The sequence below is a fragment of the Sinocyclocheilus rhinocerous genome, unplaced genomic scaffold, assembly GCF_001515625.1.
Source record: "Sinocyclocheilus rhinocerous isolate Xijiao unplaced genomic scaffold, SAMN03320098_v1.1 scaffold314, whole genome shotgun sequence".
NCBI classification, from domain to species: Eukaryota; Metazoa; Chordata; class Actinopteri; order Cypriniformes; family Cyprinidae; genus Sinocyclocheilus; species Sinocyclocheilus rhinocerous.
This window is the reverse complement of record NW_015630021.1, coordinates 2,980,637-3,000,866: the sequence shown is the minus strand read 5'-3', so window position 1 is coordinate 3,000,866 and position 20,230 is coordinate 2,980,637. Positions and strand designations below refer to the sequence as shown.

The window sequence follows — 20,230 nt, the reverse complement described above, 5'->3', positions numbered from 1 at the left end:
AAAAATCCTGAGGTGACCATCTGATATACCCTTTAATATCGGCCTTGTGGAAGGACATTTATTTGTCATTTTTGTTTGAAACAACCCTCAAGCAGTGTCGCATATCCCAGATTCCTCCAAGGGCGTAAAATCTGAATTCGTCCTAATTATCAGAAATCTGTCGCACGTGTCATTCTCTAAACTTGTGATGTACATATGATACAACTCGAATATTTATAAAAACCGACTTTATCTGTTTACGTGAACAGAAAAATATTTTAAAAGAAATCCAGCACGACCTACGTGTGTATGTGTGTGTGTGTGACGGAAAAGGAGGGAGAGCGAGAAAGAGGCACATAAGGGCGTGGGCCCAGTGTAAATGTCTCCGCTTTACGTGGAAGGTCGAGCGATTTGCAGGCCTCACGTCCAGATATTATGCAACTCCAGTCTTTTTCTGTGGAACAGTTAAAGAAATGTGGCGAATTTTCGGGGAAGTCTAAAGTATATTGCATGAACAACACACAGGCCTATGATCTCCTCCCGCTGTGCCTGAAGGAGGCCCGCCTTAACCACTCGTCATTACGACTTTTCTCTTTTCCGCATGGCCCTCCCCTTTCTTTAGGCACCGGAAGTGTATAATTCGCTTTGTTCAATCTGGTTAGGCCACGTTACACTAGGCCACAGCTGTCAAATACTGTAGGCATGTATAGTTATTTTGCGTTAGAGTAACACAAAATGCATTACACATGTAGCTGTGTAAATAATTGTACATAGTTGCGCATGTAGGATTTTTCTTCATGGAATGGAAGAGAAGAAAGAGGCATGTCGCTTGATTGCATATGGCTTCAATTGTTTAGAGGTTTACCATACCTCTATGGCACGTATGTCATGTAATGTATAGAATATAGAGTAAAAATGATGCAGATGCTGTATGAATGGCAGACCCTCCCCCTCATCCCCTAAATGGCAGCCCATCCATCGTAAGCGCAGATAAAGCCTCATCGCAGGTTTCAAGCGCTGTGAGCGAGCGTGCGTACTCCTCCAAGAACCAATAAGAGGGCAGAACGGCATTAGTAGAGAAAAGTCCACAGAACGGCATATCATTGAACGGTACAAAGAGTACAGCTAGCTTTTTGCACGGAATCCCTGCAAATGCACGTATAGAGGTTTTATTCCATCTCTCTCTCTCTCTCTCTCACGCTCTCACTATTGCTCTCTCTGTCTCTCTCTCTCTCTCTCTATCTGTCCCCACCCCAGTCATCTGTGCCATTTTCCCCCAATCCGACACTTAATTGAGCAACCGGGACACCTCACGTGCAGGACTGATTTGTAGTTTGAACACGTGGCTCATTGAAAAAGGCAGAAGAACTTAGTTTTTTTGTTGTTGTTGTTTCCCGTTCTCTCGATTTTATTAAGAGGCGGTGCCTACACAAATGAGTGTGACAATTTAGTAGCATCGCCAAAGAATAAAGAAACTTTCTCTATTTTCTTCCCGGCCCTTGCCTCGCAGAGGTGACGGAATAAATAATTCAGCACGTTTAAATCAAGAGCAAACGCGAGTGCGCACAACCACGGCGGCGATCTCGTCCATCAAATATCTCAGTAGCTTGGAGTGATTGGGAGAACACTCCCAGACCCTCCGCTGAGCGACAGTGCGGTTCTCTCTCTCTCTCTCTCCAAACACTGCCCATCCGAACGACGCGATAAAGGGCTGCCCCTCTGCAACACGGTCGCCCTTTTTCGTATACAACAAAATGAATAAGCTCTACATCGGGAACGTGAGCGAGCAGGCGAGCTCGCTGGACTTGGAAAGTATCTTTGAGCAGTGGAAGATAGCTTTCAGTGCACCCTTTCTCGTAAAAAGTGGCTACGCGTTTGTGGATTGCCCCGACGAAAAGGTAGCTATGAGGGCCATTGACACTCTTTCAGGTGAGACTTTTGTGCGTATGTGATTTTGTCCACCCTCCAGATGAATTACAATGCACACGCAACTGTCGCGTTTAACAATTAAACGCCTATGCAAGGCAGGGATGTGTTCATACACTGAGCAAGTGTAGACTATTCACTTTCAGTTTTTTAATCCACGGGCTTTACTCGCCGAGAACACTAAGTCTCGCTTTAGTATCAAAATAACTGAACGGCAACTGTCCATCAAAGTTGCAGCGTTCCTTGTGTCTATGCAGGGCGAAATGTGAAAATGTGTTTAACAACTCCAGTATCCAAGCGGCGAGTGGTTGCACATGCTATTTATTTGAATTAAAATGGTCTGGGTGTTTCGTGAGGCTTTTAAACGCATCTCGTAGCTCGTGGAGCACTTTCTGGAAGTGAATTAAAGTGTTACACAGAACGGGTGGTTTTGCGAACTTTGCCATTGTAAAAATGTATCACTTTTATCTCTGTAATTACGAGCTCTAGAACACCAGGTGGTTTGGTTGCATTGGTGGCTTGTAGGCCTTTCGACTACTCCCTTGTCTCTACATTATGGGTTGATTATGTTTGGAATAAGTGTAAATTATGTAAAGGCTGCAATATTTGCCCTAAAGACCGTATAAGTCAGTGGACATTTAAGTGCTTTTTTTTTAACAAGTCAACGTCTCGCTGCTCGTAGCTGTGAGGCCTTCTCGCAAGCGTGGGGGCAAATTTGCCTTCCATGTTTAACCTCTGGGAATTTTGTATGTATGATTTTTATTTATTTATTTTTTTAAACTGATTTTGCTTTAGGATGTCTTGAAAATTTTCTTGAAATCGTATATGTCAGTGTAGTTTCTGTACGTAACGTAACTAGCATTTTTTATTTGTTTTGCACTTTCGTACATTGTGAACCTTTGACACACAATAGACATTTTGTTCGCAAAAAAATGTTAAAATACTATTAATATTTTTCAGGCAAAGTAGAACTCCACGGAAAAGTCTTAGAAGTGGAGCACTCTGTCCCTAAACGACAAAGGTAAGATTCATCAGTAAATTTCATAATTTCATCTAAAAAAAATCCACGTTTTTGTTTTGAACTAATATCTCCAAATATTTCTTCCTCACAAGCCCTGATTTTAAATCGGGCTTCTTGTTGTTTTTAACCTTTCAAATGACTCATTTGATTTGTTTTACGTTCATATGATCCATCAAATTGTTATTTGCAAGCGAAATTCAAGATTAGGGTGGTGACGGTATGTTTTATGTACCTGCTTTAAATGTAAATCTACAGGCGTGTTTAGTAACCAAAAAAAGGTGTGTAAGCTACTGATTGAACCACCATGTCAGCGTGCGGAATGTGGGTTTCTGTAATACAACTGAGGCCCTTGATATGCTGAGTTCACATTACTTGGGCCTTTAGGCCTTGGAAAAAAACGTAGCAAGAAACGCAGCAGAGGTGTGCAAAGTGAGAGAGCAAACGTTGTAAACGGGACCTCACGTTGCACATGGATGTGCATTTATGGAGCCATGCTTGCTGTGGCGTCCATTTAAGAAGAAACTACTATTCAGTCATGCCGCTCAGTGCTTCCGCCCCCTCTTTCCCCTCCTCGCGCTGGTCAGGCACGAGATGGACTCCTCAGCGCGCGTGGACTGCTAGGGTCGAGGTCTTGTCACGAAAATTGGTTCGTGGGTTCACAGGAACTATAACGACTAGTCGTGGTGTAAACCACAAAGCAGTTTACTAACTGTATACGAGTGGGTTGCAGTTTTATTGTAATAATTAAGATGACGTAACGACTAAAGATATAATGAATATTCGCCTTATTTTCAATTTATGACCGCCTTATGTACATACAAGCTGTTTGTTAATTCCTTGGTGTTCTGAATTTTTTATTTATGAATAACTAGCGGGTTATATATATATATATATTTTTTTTTAATAGTGATTTCTCAGTCAAAAATAAAGCAGTTTTCACGTAGATTGTACGCGGTATAAGTTAATGGTTGTTTTGATGACAAGTTTAAGCATTTAGCATGTTCAATTTAAATGTTATGTAGTGTTTGTGATTTTGTTTATTTGGATTACAGTAGGCCTGCTTTTTTATTTTGTAATAGTTTAACGCATGTTGAGCTTAGTTAAATTTTAAGGCAATTCTTGATTTTGAGGTTTAAGATGACACGTGATCCGTTTATTTGTCGTTTAAATTTTTTATACACTAACAATGTATCAAAAACAATAGCGTAATATGCTGAGTTGAGTGTGTAAATTATAGAAACAGTATAATTTAACTGTTAAGTGTATAATGTTTATTTTGTGTGTGTGTGTTGCACATGTGCGATAAATGTTGATAGGAGCAGGTCAGAGATTGTGTATGTAAAGTTGGTTTGAACTGTGAGCCAATGAGAGCTAAGTATAGTGAAATGCATGATGGGAGTGATCGTGCATTCTATCATATGAGTCTGGCTTAAGCCCTGCCCACCTTCACACACACTAAAAACATACAAGTTGGGTAAAGTTTGGCCCCATGTGTGTGTGAATGTAGCAAGGGGTGGTGTGCATGTTATGGAGCCGTTTTCTGGACGCTTTAGTTTGGTCAGGGTGTGTGCTTGGCTGTATGGACACTGGACCCAATAATATTATATATAAATATTCACTTTATCATTTGTTAACCTGCCTTAATATATGTTTACTTTTAATGAAGAGTTGTAATTTGGTAGCGTAGTTGAGATGTTTTATACATTAAAAACATGATGATTGTGACACCGTCCTTCAATCAGGCTTGAGTGTACACTGAGAGGAGTCTGCATGGACAGCCCATTGGCCTTTAGAAGTTTAGTTTCATACACCATTTTTCTTTCTTATTGCTAGCTTCCTCGATTACTAGCGTAGCCGTTTTTACTCCGAGCTTGCACTGTATGTGTGTGTGCATGCGCACGTGTGGCTTAAAGGGGGGCCCCAACTGCTAGAAGAGAGTGTGGGAAAAGGGTCTTCAGCTAGAACAGACACTCTGTGTGTGGAAAAAGTTTGAACCTTTGTGTGGACGCTGGACGGATAGTCAGTCTTTATTGTTTAAAACTTTATTTAATAATGTAGTGCTGTTAACTTCTGTTATAAATATTTAAGCAATTTTTTTAAAATATGATTTTTGTCACTCAACAATTTCTCTGATTGCAATCTGCAAGTAAATAATATAGCTAGGTATTTTGCTTTTTTTTTTATTATTTGTTTAAATTGCTAAAAATTGAAAAAAAAAATTTAATTTAGTGTGGAAAATTACATTCAGCCTAAAACAATGTCAATTATATTTCTTAATTTGTTATTGTTGTTGTATGCTTAAGTCCTGCCCTAATTAATTTTTTAGAGGGCTTTTTGATTTTCAAGTTAAAGAATGTATAGCTGTTTTGTTATTATTACTTATGATAATGCATTTGGTGGTATTTTTCAAATTTTCTTTTCTTTCTATTTGTAGATGTAATTTGTAACTTGATTTTTTTTAAACCTTGTGCATTAATATCAACTATGGCTGAAATTATCTACATTTTGTCTTTTTACTCTAAAACTAAATATTGAAGTGTCTTGATTTAGACCGAGTTGCGAGTTCTCGTGATGGAGTCACTGGCTTGTGAATTATAACGTTCGGCCGTGTTTCCTGGTTCCTGCAGGAGTGTTTGTGGTGGGAAGTCTTCCCCAACCGCCCCATTGTACTATGTATGTTCATACACGCGTGCACACAGAGACAGTTATGTTGCATGTCCGTTGGATTTTGAAGTAAATGAAGATGCCATCTACTTCCGTTACGTCACAACCGAACCCCCACCCTTTTTCCCTTTCTTGTCTGTAGGCTAACCTGTTACCATGGTAGCCAGACCCCACCCCCTGGGGCAGAGAGAGTTTCTGTTACCCTGAAATGGGGCACTAACACCCCACCCCCGTCCTAACCACACACACACAAACACACACTCCGGTCTTGCTCCTATAGCTATCTGCTGTAGGAGAACATTCCATATTGCATTCCCACCGGAATGCAGACCAGGACTGGAAAAGCACACCAATCCCACCAAATTCCTCAAAAGAAAAGGGAAGTTTTAAATTCGTACGTGAAACTGGAATGTCATACGACTGTACTTTTACTTAGTTGATACATTTTTTTTTTTTTTAAGATTTACCAAATGGCATTAGGGTTATTTAATGTTTAAGTAGTTGTTAGTGTGCGTGTTTTAAAATATATATATATTTTTTTTTTTAAGTCACTTGCCCAGGTGCATGCACCTAGGCCTATATGCTTGGCCTTGTTTTTATTTTATTTATTTTTCTCCTTTTCACTGGTCTCACACTTCTCCCTGATCATTCAACTGAGTGCTAATGTTGTCTTTATTAACTCTGTGCCTTTTTAGTAGATTTGATACGCGCGCGCGTGTGTGTAAGCTAAGTTTAAGTTTAAATGGTGAATGTGTGTATTGCCGGTTTTAGGTTATGTAATTCTGTCAGAGCTTTTTGCCACAGTGGATTTTTAATGAAGCATGGACAGCTTCTCATATTCTGTAGTTTCGCTCACAACCCATAATTTGAAGCTCAAAATTATTTGTTTATTATTAAATAAATTGTTTTCCCATGTTTTCTCTACAGGAGTTGTTCCCTGTTAAAAAATAGCATAAGTACTACCTCTGGTAATTTTGAAAAAAGACTGGTTCTAGTTTACAGAATCAAATTTGGATTGCGGTGCCTTGGATTTTTGACACCGCAAAAACGCTGGGGAAAACATAAGGAATCACACAGAGATGTTGAATGCAAGTTGTGATGCATTTTGATAATTCCTAAGATGCCTCCAAGTGATTGTTCTCCTCTTGACATCTACACTCTTCATGAGTGCAAATGTCCCTTACAGCATGTACAACTTCAGTTTCGTCTCCAGGCCTTGCTCGATATAGCGTTACATAGCTAGGATAGACTGTAGTTTTTTTTAAACATGCTTTTAATTTTGTGAATTAATGTCAGTGAGTATTTGAATGAACTTGTTTTTAATTTCTAGGCAAAACTGCATTTTATTTAAATTGGGCCAATTTGTTGCAGTATTAATGTGGCAGTGTACATGGAACCTTTTTTTTTTTTTTATCTTCAGATATTATTAGCTTACACATGCATGTTCCATTTTGCAGAAGCAACATAGCATGACTGTTTTGTTTTACTGTTAGTTACTTCAGAAATTAGTTGCTGTACAATCTACATAAACTCAGAGGAAATCAAGAGAAAATAGACAGATTTTTTGCTATTTATGCCCAAATTAAAATGTGTAAATTCGGCTTAAATATTGCTTAAATCCCAGCAATATCTTTGACAGTTATGTTAAATCAAGATCATCCATCTGTTTTCTCACTGTCATAATTAAAACAGCTTGCACACTACTTTTTTTTTTGTTTTTTTTTTTTTGTGGTTAACTGTCTTTTAGGGAGGTAAAAGCTGATTTTTCAATAGCTTGTAACGGAGCACAATACACTAAATAAATAATACAGATCAACCATTGATGTTATAAAGCACTCAGAACTGTTAATGCATGCTGATTGCTTGAAGCACGCATGTGCGTCTATGTTGATTGTTTCTATTATGGTAGATGAGTTTCTTTCATGCCAGTGTGCTACAAGTCCCCTATTTTTGCTCACTGTTTAGGCCTCAATCTATGTGCATGTGTAATAGATGTAAATATGTATGTGTGTGTGAGAGTTAGTTTCTACCTGTTCAGGTAGAGGCATGTTTGTTCCCATGTCCTCTATACATACTGTTCTTTTTAATGTTAGTGTGTAAATGCGCAAATACACAGAGCGTGAACTTTGGAGTCGCGTAAAGTCAACTGGGCAGTTATAGATCTTTCACAATCGCTGCACCAAAGCATACACATTAATGAAACCCATGTTAAACTTAAAGTACTGGTCTCTAAAAGTGATATCACCATTAAAATTAATTTAACAGTGCAGAATGGCATATTTACAGGCTCTGTGTAAATCTGAATGAAGCTACTAATGCTGTGTGTTGTCATTTCTAATTGAATCCAAAGCAGAAATATAGATTGTCCCTTTTCTAACCCTTGATGCATTTAGTTCTTGGCCTTTAGAAAATTCTCTGTAGAAGTAACATCAATATTTCTATGGCTTAATTAATTCATATTTTTTATGGCTGAATGATTCATTTGTGCAGTTTACATTGGGATTGTAGCCAAGTTGGATTGTTGCTTGTACTCGTAGTGATGTAAACATTACATGCTGTGTCTGCGTTCCTGACAGTTGCAGGTGATGCTGTTGTCTTCCTCAAAGTGTACTTACAGTCTTTGCATTCATTGGCAAATTATAGTTGATTCATAAATGAATTTGGTTGTTGTCTCGAGGGGTGTGCACAAATAGTCGAATATTCAATCTGTAATCAAAAAATCACTATTCAAATTTTACTACGCGTTGCTTTGCTGGCAGTAAATGGAGGGAATCCATGATAAATCCTAAGCAAGCCAACTAAACTCAGTTATAACTAAATGCACTGGGTGACGCTGTGGAACATGTTAACAAGTTGATTTATTTGATCACAGAATGTCGTCGTCTGCCTTGCGAAGTTTGGAATTACTTTTGATCAAATGAATCAGTGAAACAGAGTTATCATAATATCACCACCACAATGAGAAATCACAAGAAATCCAAACAGCAGTCGACTGAGGAAAGACAGCGGTTCACAACTGCAGGTGAGCACAGGTGTTCCCCGATTGAGCCGAGAAGAGAGCTTATCTGATAGCAAAATGATCTTGAGACATATGCTTCCTTTAAGTTTCCCTGAGGGAGAGTGGTTTAAGAACAGAAAACACAAAGCGCTGTAAGAAACTTTGCTTAGCACATCGTTATCTTTGTGTCTCTGGAACGTCTGTGTCAGCACGCGTTCTTATTATCAGACTGAGGAGCCAACTTTCATGTGGTTGATATTGATATTAACATGATGTGAGACAAAATGAACATGATAAACAGACTGACTCGAGTGTATGTACTGTATTGTAATTGGCACGGTCTGCTTTATTTTTCATTTGCTTTGCTTGAGCTTGAATGATTTGAACTAAAAGAAAACTTTGAGATATAACGTAACATTGCTGTAGAACATTGTGTATAATGCCTAATCATAAACTTGTTCAGAAATGATGACAAAAAAATTGATGTTTAAAAAAATAACGTCTGTCTTGTTAAACGTAATTTTAAATAAACGAATATTCAAATATTTTTTTTAAGCCCAAATATTCGAAAACAATATTTAAAAAAAAAAAAAAACCCATCCCTAGTTGTCTCTTACCAGTTGGTTTTGTAGACTTTAGTGTAGAATTATGAATTTCTAATAAAATAAAAAACCTGTTGTATGATTATTTCGGAACTGAGCCTTTCCGTTATATAAAATCCCCTTTAAGTTGACCCTACGTTTATCAAATTATCTACATGTCAGCATTTGTGAAATCAAGGAAAATGGCAATATGCCAGACATTTCAGACAGAATGACATTGTATAGTCGGGTTTTATCTGTCTGCTAGATATGCAAAATCAGTCTAACATCTACAACTGAAGGTTAATTAACACACATCTGGGGTTGGTCACGTCTATGTACCTGCTTTAAATCACCAGTATTACCGCTTTCTTTTGGATGTTTGAATCAACATTCATGAGTCAACAAGGTGTTTGACCGTTACCATATAAGAGGGGAAAAAACCCATTGGTAAGAGTTTGTAGATTTGACTTTCTTTGGGAATTTTCAGGCTTTTTTTTATGAAAAGCTGAGGCCTTTTTTAATGAAGCTTGATAAGACTTTGAGATTCCAAGGTGAAGTGGACTGTATTGAATGAAATGAAATTAAGACTTTGAAATGGCCTCAGCCTTTTCTACCTAGTTGATTGGGTTAATTTTCTCTTTCTGTGACTGTAATTTGCTTGGAAATGAACACTGTTCACTATACTGATGTGTACACTATAAATAAGTTGTTGGACTTTCACCCTTTACTGTACTGTTCCCTTATTACCTCCTTTTAAGTTCCATAAGCATCTCTATGTATCAATTATTTTGGTTTATAAACCCTAATTTCAATCAGACTCATGTGTGGTATTAGTGGACTGGTTTTGGTTAGGTACCTTGTCTCCAAATGCAACAAATCCCAGGTTGTGTTTGCTCCAGTTGATGAACTCAGTACATTTTTTGGTGGCTTAGTGGCACACAAAATCACTAGTTTGCTTCCCTCGAGTCCGATGAATTACTGATTGTTTGCTAATATTACCCATAACCGGTACCCTAATCTGCAAATTCATGTACTATATGATCAGGTAATTTCTTTTGGATGTATAATTAATAACTAATGCATGTAATAATTGCAGAACACTGGTTTTTGTTGGTCGATATGTTGAACCTGCACTGCATATATGGGATATTAAGTAGCTTTAGCCATTGCCAAATATGTTTCAAAGATCAAAGCCATTTTCTGTTTGGCATTTGCAATATTAGAGAGGCTGTGTGATTAGACACCATCTATCTTCAATTTTCAGTCATTTACTTTCAAAGAAACCAAAGAGGGAAGTGGAAGGTCTTCTGGTGACAAGTCACACACTATCTAAGAAATGGATTGAAATTGGGCTTTTTTTCTATAAATCAATAGTGTAATTGTCAGAATGGAAGTTTCTATCATTTTATTTGAGCTAGTAGAGTGTATTATAGAGATGATGTTACTCAAATCTTCCTCTACTGGGTGCTTCCAGTCAGACTCAAATGCTTTATTTTTCCCCCCTCAAAAGTGAATGTAGCTTGTAAGAATCTGGACCATTTAAATCCAAAAATGAATGACTTGTGTGATTTATTGCCTTGTGTAATTTTACATTGACCACTCTGTGTTTTTTTTTTTTTTTTTGCAGGAGCTGCAAGCTGCAGATCAGGAATATCCCACCTCACATGCAGTGGGAAGTAAGTGCCGCTCTCTCTCTTTTTTTTCCCCCAGTTCTCTGAGGTGAAGGGGCTTGTATGAGGTGTGATGTTGAAGCAGTACTGTGACTTGCTGGCTCACCACCACACCTCAGAAGAGTTGGTATTTGAGCCACCAACCCTCCTGAGTAATATCCTAGAATTTGACATCTTGGACCAAATGAGCGCATACTCTCCAATAAATGCGCAATTATCCTTCATATTTATTAAGTCAGAGATGTTCCAAGCGGTCTTTTGGGAGGTAGCCTGTTGTCCGTGTTCGTTTTAGAGGTGTGTGACTTCAATTTTGTGAGGTCTGAGCTTTGAGAAGCCTCATCATGTGATTATAGAGTTACAAAAATCACTTAACGTGCTGATGTGCAGTTTGAAAAATGCTTCTTAAATACATTTTTGATATTTGTGCTCCATAATAAGATGGATGGTCAATATCTGGCTTTTCATGTTTAGTACAGATGTCAGTCTAGATCAAATCTAATAAAAGCATATGATGTTCAGTTAAAAAAAAAAATCCCCTTTACACCTACTAACCCATTGTTATTGTCCTTCATTTATCAGATCAAACTATCTGTAGAAGCGTTTGCGTGTAATGCTCCGTACGCCGCTCTTTCTCCTGCCGCTTTTCATGTGAGCTCGAGACAAGATCTCACTGACCCTTTGAAAACTTGCATGACGTGCTCGCTTTTCTCATCCCTGTTTCTCGTTTTATTCCTGTTGCGCTGTGTGTGAATGGAGCCTTACAGATGTCCACAAAAGTGCTCTGATCATAGGAATCAGTTCAGATTAAAAACTGCATTGTGTTCTAGCATTGTTTCCTCAGCTTTTACATCCATGACCGATTCCTCCAGTGTTTGAATTACTGGGGGAGCTGGGAGGGGCTGAGACCCCCTAGTTCTAGTCCCTCTGGACTAGTTATATGTAAAATCAGGCCTGGGGGTGGCTTCCCAACTACCAGTTACATTTTAAATGTATTATAATAGTAGGTCATTACCTCCTTGATGTTGGATTAAATGTAATGATTTAAAGAAACATTAGCGTCGACAATAACTACAATTAAAATGGCCACTCGCAGTGCTGTCCATCATAGATTTAGTTTTTGATAAAATCCGATGGCTCAGAGATGCCTCCATTGACAGGAACGCCACCCAAACTTTCAAGATCCATAAATGTACTAAAGACGTCATTAAAACAGTCGACGTGACTACAGTGGTTCTACAATAATTTCATGAAGCGATGATAATACTTTTTGTGTGCCAAAACAAAAATAACTATTTAGTAATCTCTTCTCTTCCCTTCCCTGTCATTATCCTTACGCGGTTAACACAGTAAGCACAGTGAAGGCTTCCGTGTTCTACGTCCGAACGCCGGCTCATTATTGGCCAAAGCTGCACATGTGAGCAGCGCGACGCATGCGTGTGATGCTGATGCAGGAGCCGTCCAATAATGAGCCGGCGTTCTGACGTAGAACCTGGAAGCGCTGGACGCAAACAATGTATGAGAATGACACAGAAGAGAAGAGGTTGTTGAATAAACAACAAATTTGTTTTTGTTTTTTCACACAAAATATTCTCGTCGCTTCATGAAATTATTGTAGAACCACTGTAGTCACGTCGACAGTTTTAACAACGTCTTTAGTGCCTTTATGGATCTTGAAAGTTTGGGTGGCGTTGCTGTCAATGGAGGCCTCTCTGAGCCATCGGATTTTATCAAAAATATCTTAATTTGTGTTCTGAAGATGAACAAAGGTCTTAGGGTGTGGAACGACATGAGGGTAATTAATGACAGAAATTTCATTTTTGGGTGAACTAACCCTTTAAGAGCTACTGTGGGCACCAACAATTCAGTAAACATTTTTTTAAACATCTGCCAAAGGCAGGTAAAATTTGAAATATTACAGATAATTATTTCTTGCTAACCATAAAACCATATTTTTTCCACTTTTAATTAAAACTATATTTTTGATCCTATGGCATTGAGGTTATTTGCTGTTCCCTTGCAAGTTGCTACATACAGAGCCGGTCATTGACTCACAGCATCATGTATGAAATGAGTCGGTCTACAACATCCATGTGAAACTGCAAATGGCTTTATGTGAGGAATATTCCATGTGTCACGTAAAGTAAAGTAAAGTTGAGCTACAAACTCTTTATTTACTCACTTAAACGTCCTTCCCCTTTCCTCACATTTGTTCATTTTGGGCCCTGTGTTTGCAGCAGTCTTTATTGCATATTTTATTACAGGTAAAAAATGAGTAAAAGTATAATGGGATTGTTTGCCATCACAGTAAATCAAAGCTACAATATATGAAGCTTTGAGATGATTTAAAGTAGGGCTGTGCGATTAATCGAAATCGTCATAAAATCGCGATTTGAGCATGCGCAATTTCTAAATCGCTTTACAGCACGATTTTCCGCGCCCCGACCTCCGGCAGTATGCTATCCGAACCAATCAGAATGCAGCGCGCCTAAATGGAGCACGAGAACAGAACAGACCGGGTGGGCATACAAACGTAATGCCAGGTTCACACACTCCGAGCGTTCACACTGCATGCGATTGCAGTGCGCTCCAGGAGCGGTGCGTCTGCAGCAGTCATGCTGCGATCGTTTCCGCACGGAATCTATTTCTGCTGTGCTGCACGCGCTGAATTAAAGTGACAGCGCATTATTCGCGGTAAAAATTAACATGGATTGACACGGAAATGTAGTAATTACTCCATAAATATTAAAGTCTACGGTTTCACAGTCAACACATGGCTTTTTGGCTAGATTTAAAACAAGGAAAATTGCACTTTTTAGATAAACAACGCAATAATAGATGGCACTCGTGGTGGTAGTTAAACAAAGTTATATTTATTGAGTTTAAACGTGAATATGTCTATGAAAGATTGTATTACTGTAGTGTGATAAAAGAGAATCACAATGATGAAAAAGCCAAAACCTTTACTTAGTGATTATTTTACCTTATGTCTGTTCTAGAGACATGTTACAGCTTCTTGATAAAGCTCTAATTGGTTTTCTTTTGGAAATATATTTCAAATTCACACTGAATGCATTTATGACTGTAAAGCATGTCGGTGTGTGTCAAAATCGTGATTAAAATCGAAATCGCAAAATTGATCAAAGAAATCGCGATAGGTTTTTTTTTTGTCCATATCGCACAGCCCTAATTTAAAGTCCATATCAATGAATCGATCATGAGTGAAGTGTTCCTAGTCAATATGATGTATTATGTTTAAACTCTCTGTAAAGGCTGACATATAATAGTGTTTTTACTTATAATAGTTTTTTTTTTTTTTAATGGAGCTGTTTATTGAACCTTTACACACACAAAGATTTTTTTTTAAGTGTTATATTTCATACATATGATAATATGGTTCCTGAATTTTATTAAGAGGCCCAAAACTGCAAAAATATGCAATTTGGTGCAGTTGCTGATATTTATATGGACAAAAAGTAAGATTAAATTCTGATAGTAAAACATAGGCAAACATATAATGCAGTGCAGTACAGTGATGATTGAGTGATGTACAAATAAACGTTCCTCAAAAGCCTGATGTAGCCTATAATTCGATTTTAATAATTAGTTTTTTCTAATGTGGATAATCAAGTAAACCTAAACTGCTTCAGTCCCGTAAATGTTCATCTTGAAATATTACTAACAATATGAATTATTTTTCTTATTACGTTTACTTTATAAAAGTCTGTAGAAGATTTCAAAGCAAAAATGTATACCATGACAGGAATACTTTTAAGTAAAAGGCCTTTTATTATAATTCTATCAATCAGATGACAGAAGGCATGTAGTAGATTGTTACAACAGGTTTTTCAGCGAAACGTGTTTGCATCAGGTGCAGACTGGGAAGAGAACTGTTGTAGTCCACCCCCCGTTCTTGACAAAGCAACCAGCCATTATTAATTCCCTATGTAGTAGTTTGTTGCACTTCAAGATTTGTAATAAAAACTGCTTAAATTCACTTGTTGGAGAACAAAATGCGAGTCTTTTAAAGTCTTCTGAAAATCTGAAACCGTTATGCTGAATTTAACCTTCCACTAAAATTTTTTCTGTATTCCACTAAAAATATTTTTTCAAGGTCATAAAAGCTCACTTTTTATTTATTGTCATTTCAAAGCAAAAATGTATACCATGACAGGAATACTTTTAAGTAAAAGGCCTTTTATTATAATTCTATCAATCAGATGACAGAAGGCATGTAGTAGATTGTTACAACAGGTTTTTCAGCGAAACGTGTTTGCATCAGGTGCAGACTGGGAAGAGAACTGTTGTAGTCCACCCCCCGTTCTTGACAAAGCAACCAGCCATTATTAATTCCCTATGTAGTAGTTTGTTGCACTTCAAGATTTGTAATAAAAACTGCTTAAATTCACTTGTTGGAGAACAAAATGCGAGTCTTTTAAAGTCTTCTGAAAATCTGAAACCGTTATGCTGAATTTAACCTTCCACTTTGGTATATGAAAAATATTTTTTCAAGGTCATAAAAGCTCACTTTTTATTTATTGTCTATTTGTAAAAGCAAAAGCTAGATATGAAGAAAGCTTTATTTTAGCATATATTACAGTTTATGAAGTTTGGGTCCAGTACATTTTTTTTTTTTAAATCTCACATGCTCACCAAGGCTGCAATTTATTTGAACAAAATACAATGAAAACCTGTAATATTTTGGCAAATTACTACAATTTAATACCTTTTTTTTCTATTATAATATATTTTGTTATGTCATTTATTCCTGTGTTGGCAAACTGAATTTTCAGCCGCCATTACTTCAGTTTTCAGTGTCACAGAAATCGTTCTAATATGCTGATTTGGTGCTGTTTTTAGGTGCACATTCAGTTAAATCTGTTGAACACTACTTAAACTACTACATTATGCTAAATGTCACGAGGGCTTTAGTTAGACGTGTTGAATTTGTGTTTAGATGTATCAAAAAAACCATGGATCATGTGTAACCATTTAATTTCCCATGGATTTACAAATAAACATGCCTAAATTTATAGCACAATAATTTTCCTTCTCTTATTTCAACTCAAAATGAATCTGCAGTCACATGATGTCAGGCTGCGAAAATGTCAAGTACCTACTTGAGCGAGACTTAGTTATTTAATCTCTCCCTTTGTTTTTCTTTGAGTTTGACCTGCCAGTTGTGTTCAGATAGAAGGTATTTGTGTTCTTATTGTCGTCTTGTTTCTGTGGGCACATGTTGAGATCTTGGAGTGTGTGTGTTTGTTATGGCGTAGCTTTGGGGATGTGCGTTTTGCTGTGTGACTATGCTCAGGTGAGCTTAGTCGGGCTGGATTTTAACCTGCTGCCCCATCTGGCTGCAGGCCTGTTCCATGTGTGGACGCCCAAAATGTGTAGATCAACCCCACTTCCCCTCCTTCTCCGCACTGCATGGTTTCTGAAAGCCAACACCCCCTTCCTCTTTCACCCGATTGAAGGAAGTCTTGTCTTATTGGCCTGGACTGAATGATTGACTGGTTACGTAGCCAATGGCTGGAAGTGCCCAATGGCTGCTGGGAATTCCATAGTAATGCATACGCTAACCAATAGGATGGCTTGGAATGGAGAAGGGAAGTGGTGGCGGTTAGGGGGGTTGTGGGCATTAGTATGTGTGACGTATAGGGGGCTGGTGTGTGTTTAAGCCTGTAGGCTTCCTTTTGCCCATGTTCAATGTTCGCCTGCACGCCTCCAGAGCAGGAGTGGCAGAAGCGAAGAACTGCAGAGAGTAAGGTGTAAAACTGTGCTTTCTTGAATTCTTTATTTGTTTGTTTGAGTATGAGAGTATGAGATTCCAAACGCTTAGTTTGCTTTTGAGTTAAATTTTTGGTCAAGATCCAAATCCGCAAGAGCAGACTGTTTAAAGTTGGCATGAAATTAAAATTCACCATATTTATTTTCTAAATGCGTTATTGTGAATAATTAATCGGTCCGCATGCAGGACTTCTCTAGTCACTTAGTCTGCTTTAAACCTGCTCCTGCAAGATCATGTTCATCTACGTTAGTTTTTAAATGTGCAAAGCCAACTCCTCAATCCAATCGACAATCAGTTTTTCGGTAAGCCGTTACACTCTGATGTGCATCACAGTAAATTTGCCCTTCGTCTCAAACACCTGGCTATTGCCCAAAAATGGGACAATACTGAAGAAAACATAGTTTTTGGAAGACACGCTTTGTTTCTATGCTATTTGTGACCTATGCTTTTAAACCATTGGGCCTCAATCATGAAATGTTCATAAAACAACTCTTGTATAAACTGTTGCATGGAATTGTGACAAATTATGCAAGAATAGAATTATGATTATTTACAATTCATTAACGAGGCCAATGAAATATCGCTACTTGCTTATATCACAACTTTGAAGTGACCAAAAAATTTATATTATTGTCTTTTACTCTCATCCGTTCCAAACCTGTATGGCTTTCTTCTGTGCAACACAAAAGCTAACATTTTGAAAAAACCCACTGATTTTCATTTTATGAACAGAAAAAAATGCTTCCACAAAAGAAAGTCAATTTGAAACAACATTACGTTGAGTAAATTATTTTTGGGTGAACTATCCTTTTAACACTTAACTATTCAACCTTTTTGACAGCATTATGTGTGTGTCTGGTTGTTTTCTTTTTTTAAATGTATTTTATTTAAACCTTTACCACAATTTGTAGTCTCTAACAACATTAGTCTTAATCACAGTCTGAAAGTGTCTCTTCACCTACAGGTTTTGGACGGGTTGTTAGCGCAGTACGGCACAGTGGAGAGCTGTGAACAAGGTAGGATGTGCTCTTCAGCAGATTGTCACTTTAGTAATCCATATATTAAAAGATTAGTTAATCTCTCCCCCTCTGTCTTCCTCCTTTCTCTTCCATCTTCAGTCAACACTGACACGGAGACCGCTGTTGTTAACGTGCGATATGCTGCTAAGGACCAAGCCAGAGAGTGAGTATCATCCGCCTCGGATTCGGCCGGCTCAGTCACCACCCCACCCCCTCCAGAGTGTCTCTGTCCCACATCTCGCAGTGAAATGTGAGACTGTCAGTTCCACATGCACTGCTATTTGGATTTATTCAGCAATTATAATAACTCATTCAGTGCCACCTACTGTTTGATTAGTAGAACTGCAGAGCGGTCACAGGGGTTGGTAAAGAAACCTCTGTTAAATGAATGGAAAGACTTGGATAAAAGAATCTCAGTCAGTTGTTTGTGCACAATAGAGAGTTCCTGTTACCATTCGCAAGTGGATGTCAGTGAAAGATTTGATGGCTTTAAAGGGCTCCGGCATTCCATCACGTCTAAACCTCATGCTCTAAACCCCTCCTCCCCCCTCACCATCCATCAGATTCGCTTAAGTTTTACATGTGTCCTGTTTGAGAAGGAAGCAGTAAAGCAGAGATGATTTTCATGGCCTTTGTCTCAGTCAAAATTGGACAATATTGAAGAAAAATATAGTTTTTTTTTAGAATTCACGCTTGGTTTCTGGGGACCTATGCTTTTAAATCTTTGCAATATTTTGGGTTTCATTCATGACACGTTCATAAAACAATTGAATAAACTGTTGCAATGAATTGACCGATTATGCAAGGATGGAATTGAGTATTTACTGAAATGCAAAAAATGTATTCATAAATTAGGCCCATTTTAATTATTTTCAGCAATTGTTTTTTTATAGTACATTTTTATTTTGATTCAAATCAGCAAGAGTCAAACTGTTTAAAGGGATAGTTAAAGTTAGTTAAGATATTTATTAGTTCGTTAAATAGTTAAGATATTTATTGGAAAGAAAGCTTTTTTTATTTTTTGAACGAAGTCTCTTATCCTCACAAGACTGCATTTATTTGAACAAAATACAGTAAAAACATTAATAACGTAATAAAAATTCTAGAATAAACTGTTGTATTGAACTGTGGAAAAACTTATGCAAGAATGGAATTATTAATTTTTACTGAAATGCAGAAGTGTATTCATAAATGAGGCCAATTTTGTTTGTTTTCAGCTATTTATTTTGGTCCAAAGCTGCAAGAGGCAAACTCTTTAAAGGATTAAACCAAAGATTTGTGTCTTAATTACTCCTAAATTTTATTTAATTTTAATTTTATTTTTCAACCAAGCATAATATCCCACACAAGAATAACAAGTAGGACGTTTAGGATGTATAAAAGTAGCTTTGTGTGTTCGTCCACCTAATATGGCTTTTGACCTTTCACTGAAATGTAACTTTCAGAAGCATGATTAAAAACGAGTTCAATGAAAGGATCTGTTCATGTTAGTATTTGTTAATGTTTCTCATCCTTCTGTTGTTCTTTTTTTTTTTTTCCAGAGCATTGGATAAATTAAGTGGCTTCCTTATGGAGAACTACGCACTAAAGGTTTCCTATATCCCAGATGAAACGGCTGCAGCAGATGCCCCTGCCGTGGGTGGCAGGAGAGGTTTCAACTCACGCGGACCGCCTCGCCAAGGCTCTCCCAATCTGGGCGCAAGACCTAAACTACAGTCAGACGTGCCTCTACGCATGTTGGTGCCCACCCAGTTTGTAGGAGCTATTATTGGCAAAGAAGGTGCTACCATCCGCAACATAACCAAGCAGACTCATTCAAAGTAAGAATACGCAGTGTACGTAGTTGTAAATAGTCCTGTTTCACTCTGTGCACATAAGCACAGCATATTTATTTTGCCGTCCATATTAAGATGTTACAACATTTCACACTGAGCACATAAGGTTCTACACAAGCAAAGTATCAGCACTGAATCTGTTGTTGCATGTTGAAAATGCTCTATAAACCTGTTTATCAAGAATGGAAATGCCTTTTTGTGTCTATTGGCATCTGGGAAGGAAACCTAGAGTTGATCAGACTGCTCTAACAAGTTGATTACATATTATGTACACAGGATTGATATCCATCGTAAGGAGAATGCAGGGGCCGCGGAGAAGCCCATCACTGTTCACTCCACACCAGAGGGCTGCAGTTCTGCCTGTCGAAACATCATGGAGATCATGCAGAAAGAGGCAATCGACACTAAGATGTGCGTTGATACACAGACACTGTGTCATACTGTTTCTGTTGATCTGTCTTTGTTAGTCATACTACACTGTTACGGAGTCATTTACAGTCCATGTTGCACGTTCAGTCACACTATACCCTTCTCTTCTCTCACATAAACAGCACTGAAGAAATCCCTCTGAAGATTCTGGCTCATAATAACTTCGTTGGCCGCCTGATTGGAAAAGAGGGACGCAACTTGAAGAAAATCGAACAAGATACTGACACAAAGATCACAATCTCACCGTAAGTAGTTGTATCATTGTGGTGTTCATGCTTCATGAGGTCAGCAAAACCTTTTTTTTTTTTTTTGTTTTT

General features: G+C 37.9%; 1 protein-coding gene across 4 annotated transcripts in view; it reads left to right on the top strand.

The window, feature by feature from the left end:
- Positions 1-1,089: 1,089 nt before the first annotated feature.
- LOC107739569 (insulin-like growth factor 2 mRNA-binding protein 3) overlaps positions 1,090-20,230 on the top strand; it is a 25,117-nt gene continuing 5,976 nt past the window's right edge. The window contains exons 1-8 of one of the 4 annotated variants that reach the window (XM_016551735.1): positions 1,090-1,137; positions 2,866-2,926; positions 10,800-10,848; positions 17,595-17,646; positions 17,749-17,812; positions 19,191-19,469; positions 19,761-19,895; positions 20,036-20,158. In XM_016551735.1, the coding sequence (XP_016407221.1) occupies positions 10,837-10,848; positions 17,595-17,646; positions 17,749-17,812; positions 19,191-19,469; positions 19,761-19,895; positions 20,036-20,158 (665 nt within the window). In that variant the 5' untranslated portion in view covers positions 1,090-1,137; positions 2,866-2,926; positions 10,800-10,836. Of the gene's footprint in view, positions 1,138-1,177; positions 1,909-2,625; positions 2,652-2,865; positions 2,927-10,799; positions 10,849-17,594; positions 17,647-17,748; positions 17,813-19,190; positions 19,470-19,760; positions 19,896-20,035; positions 20,159-20,230 lie in introns of those variants that run through there. The other 3 variants (XM_016551732.1, XM_016551733.1, XM_016551734.1) reach the window with 3 other exon arrangements.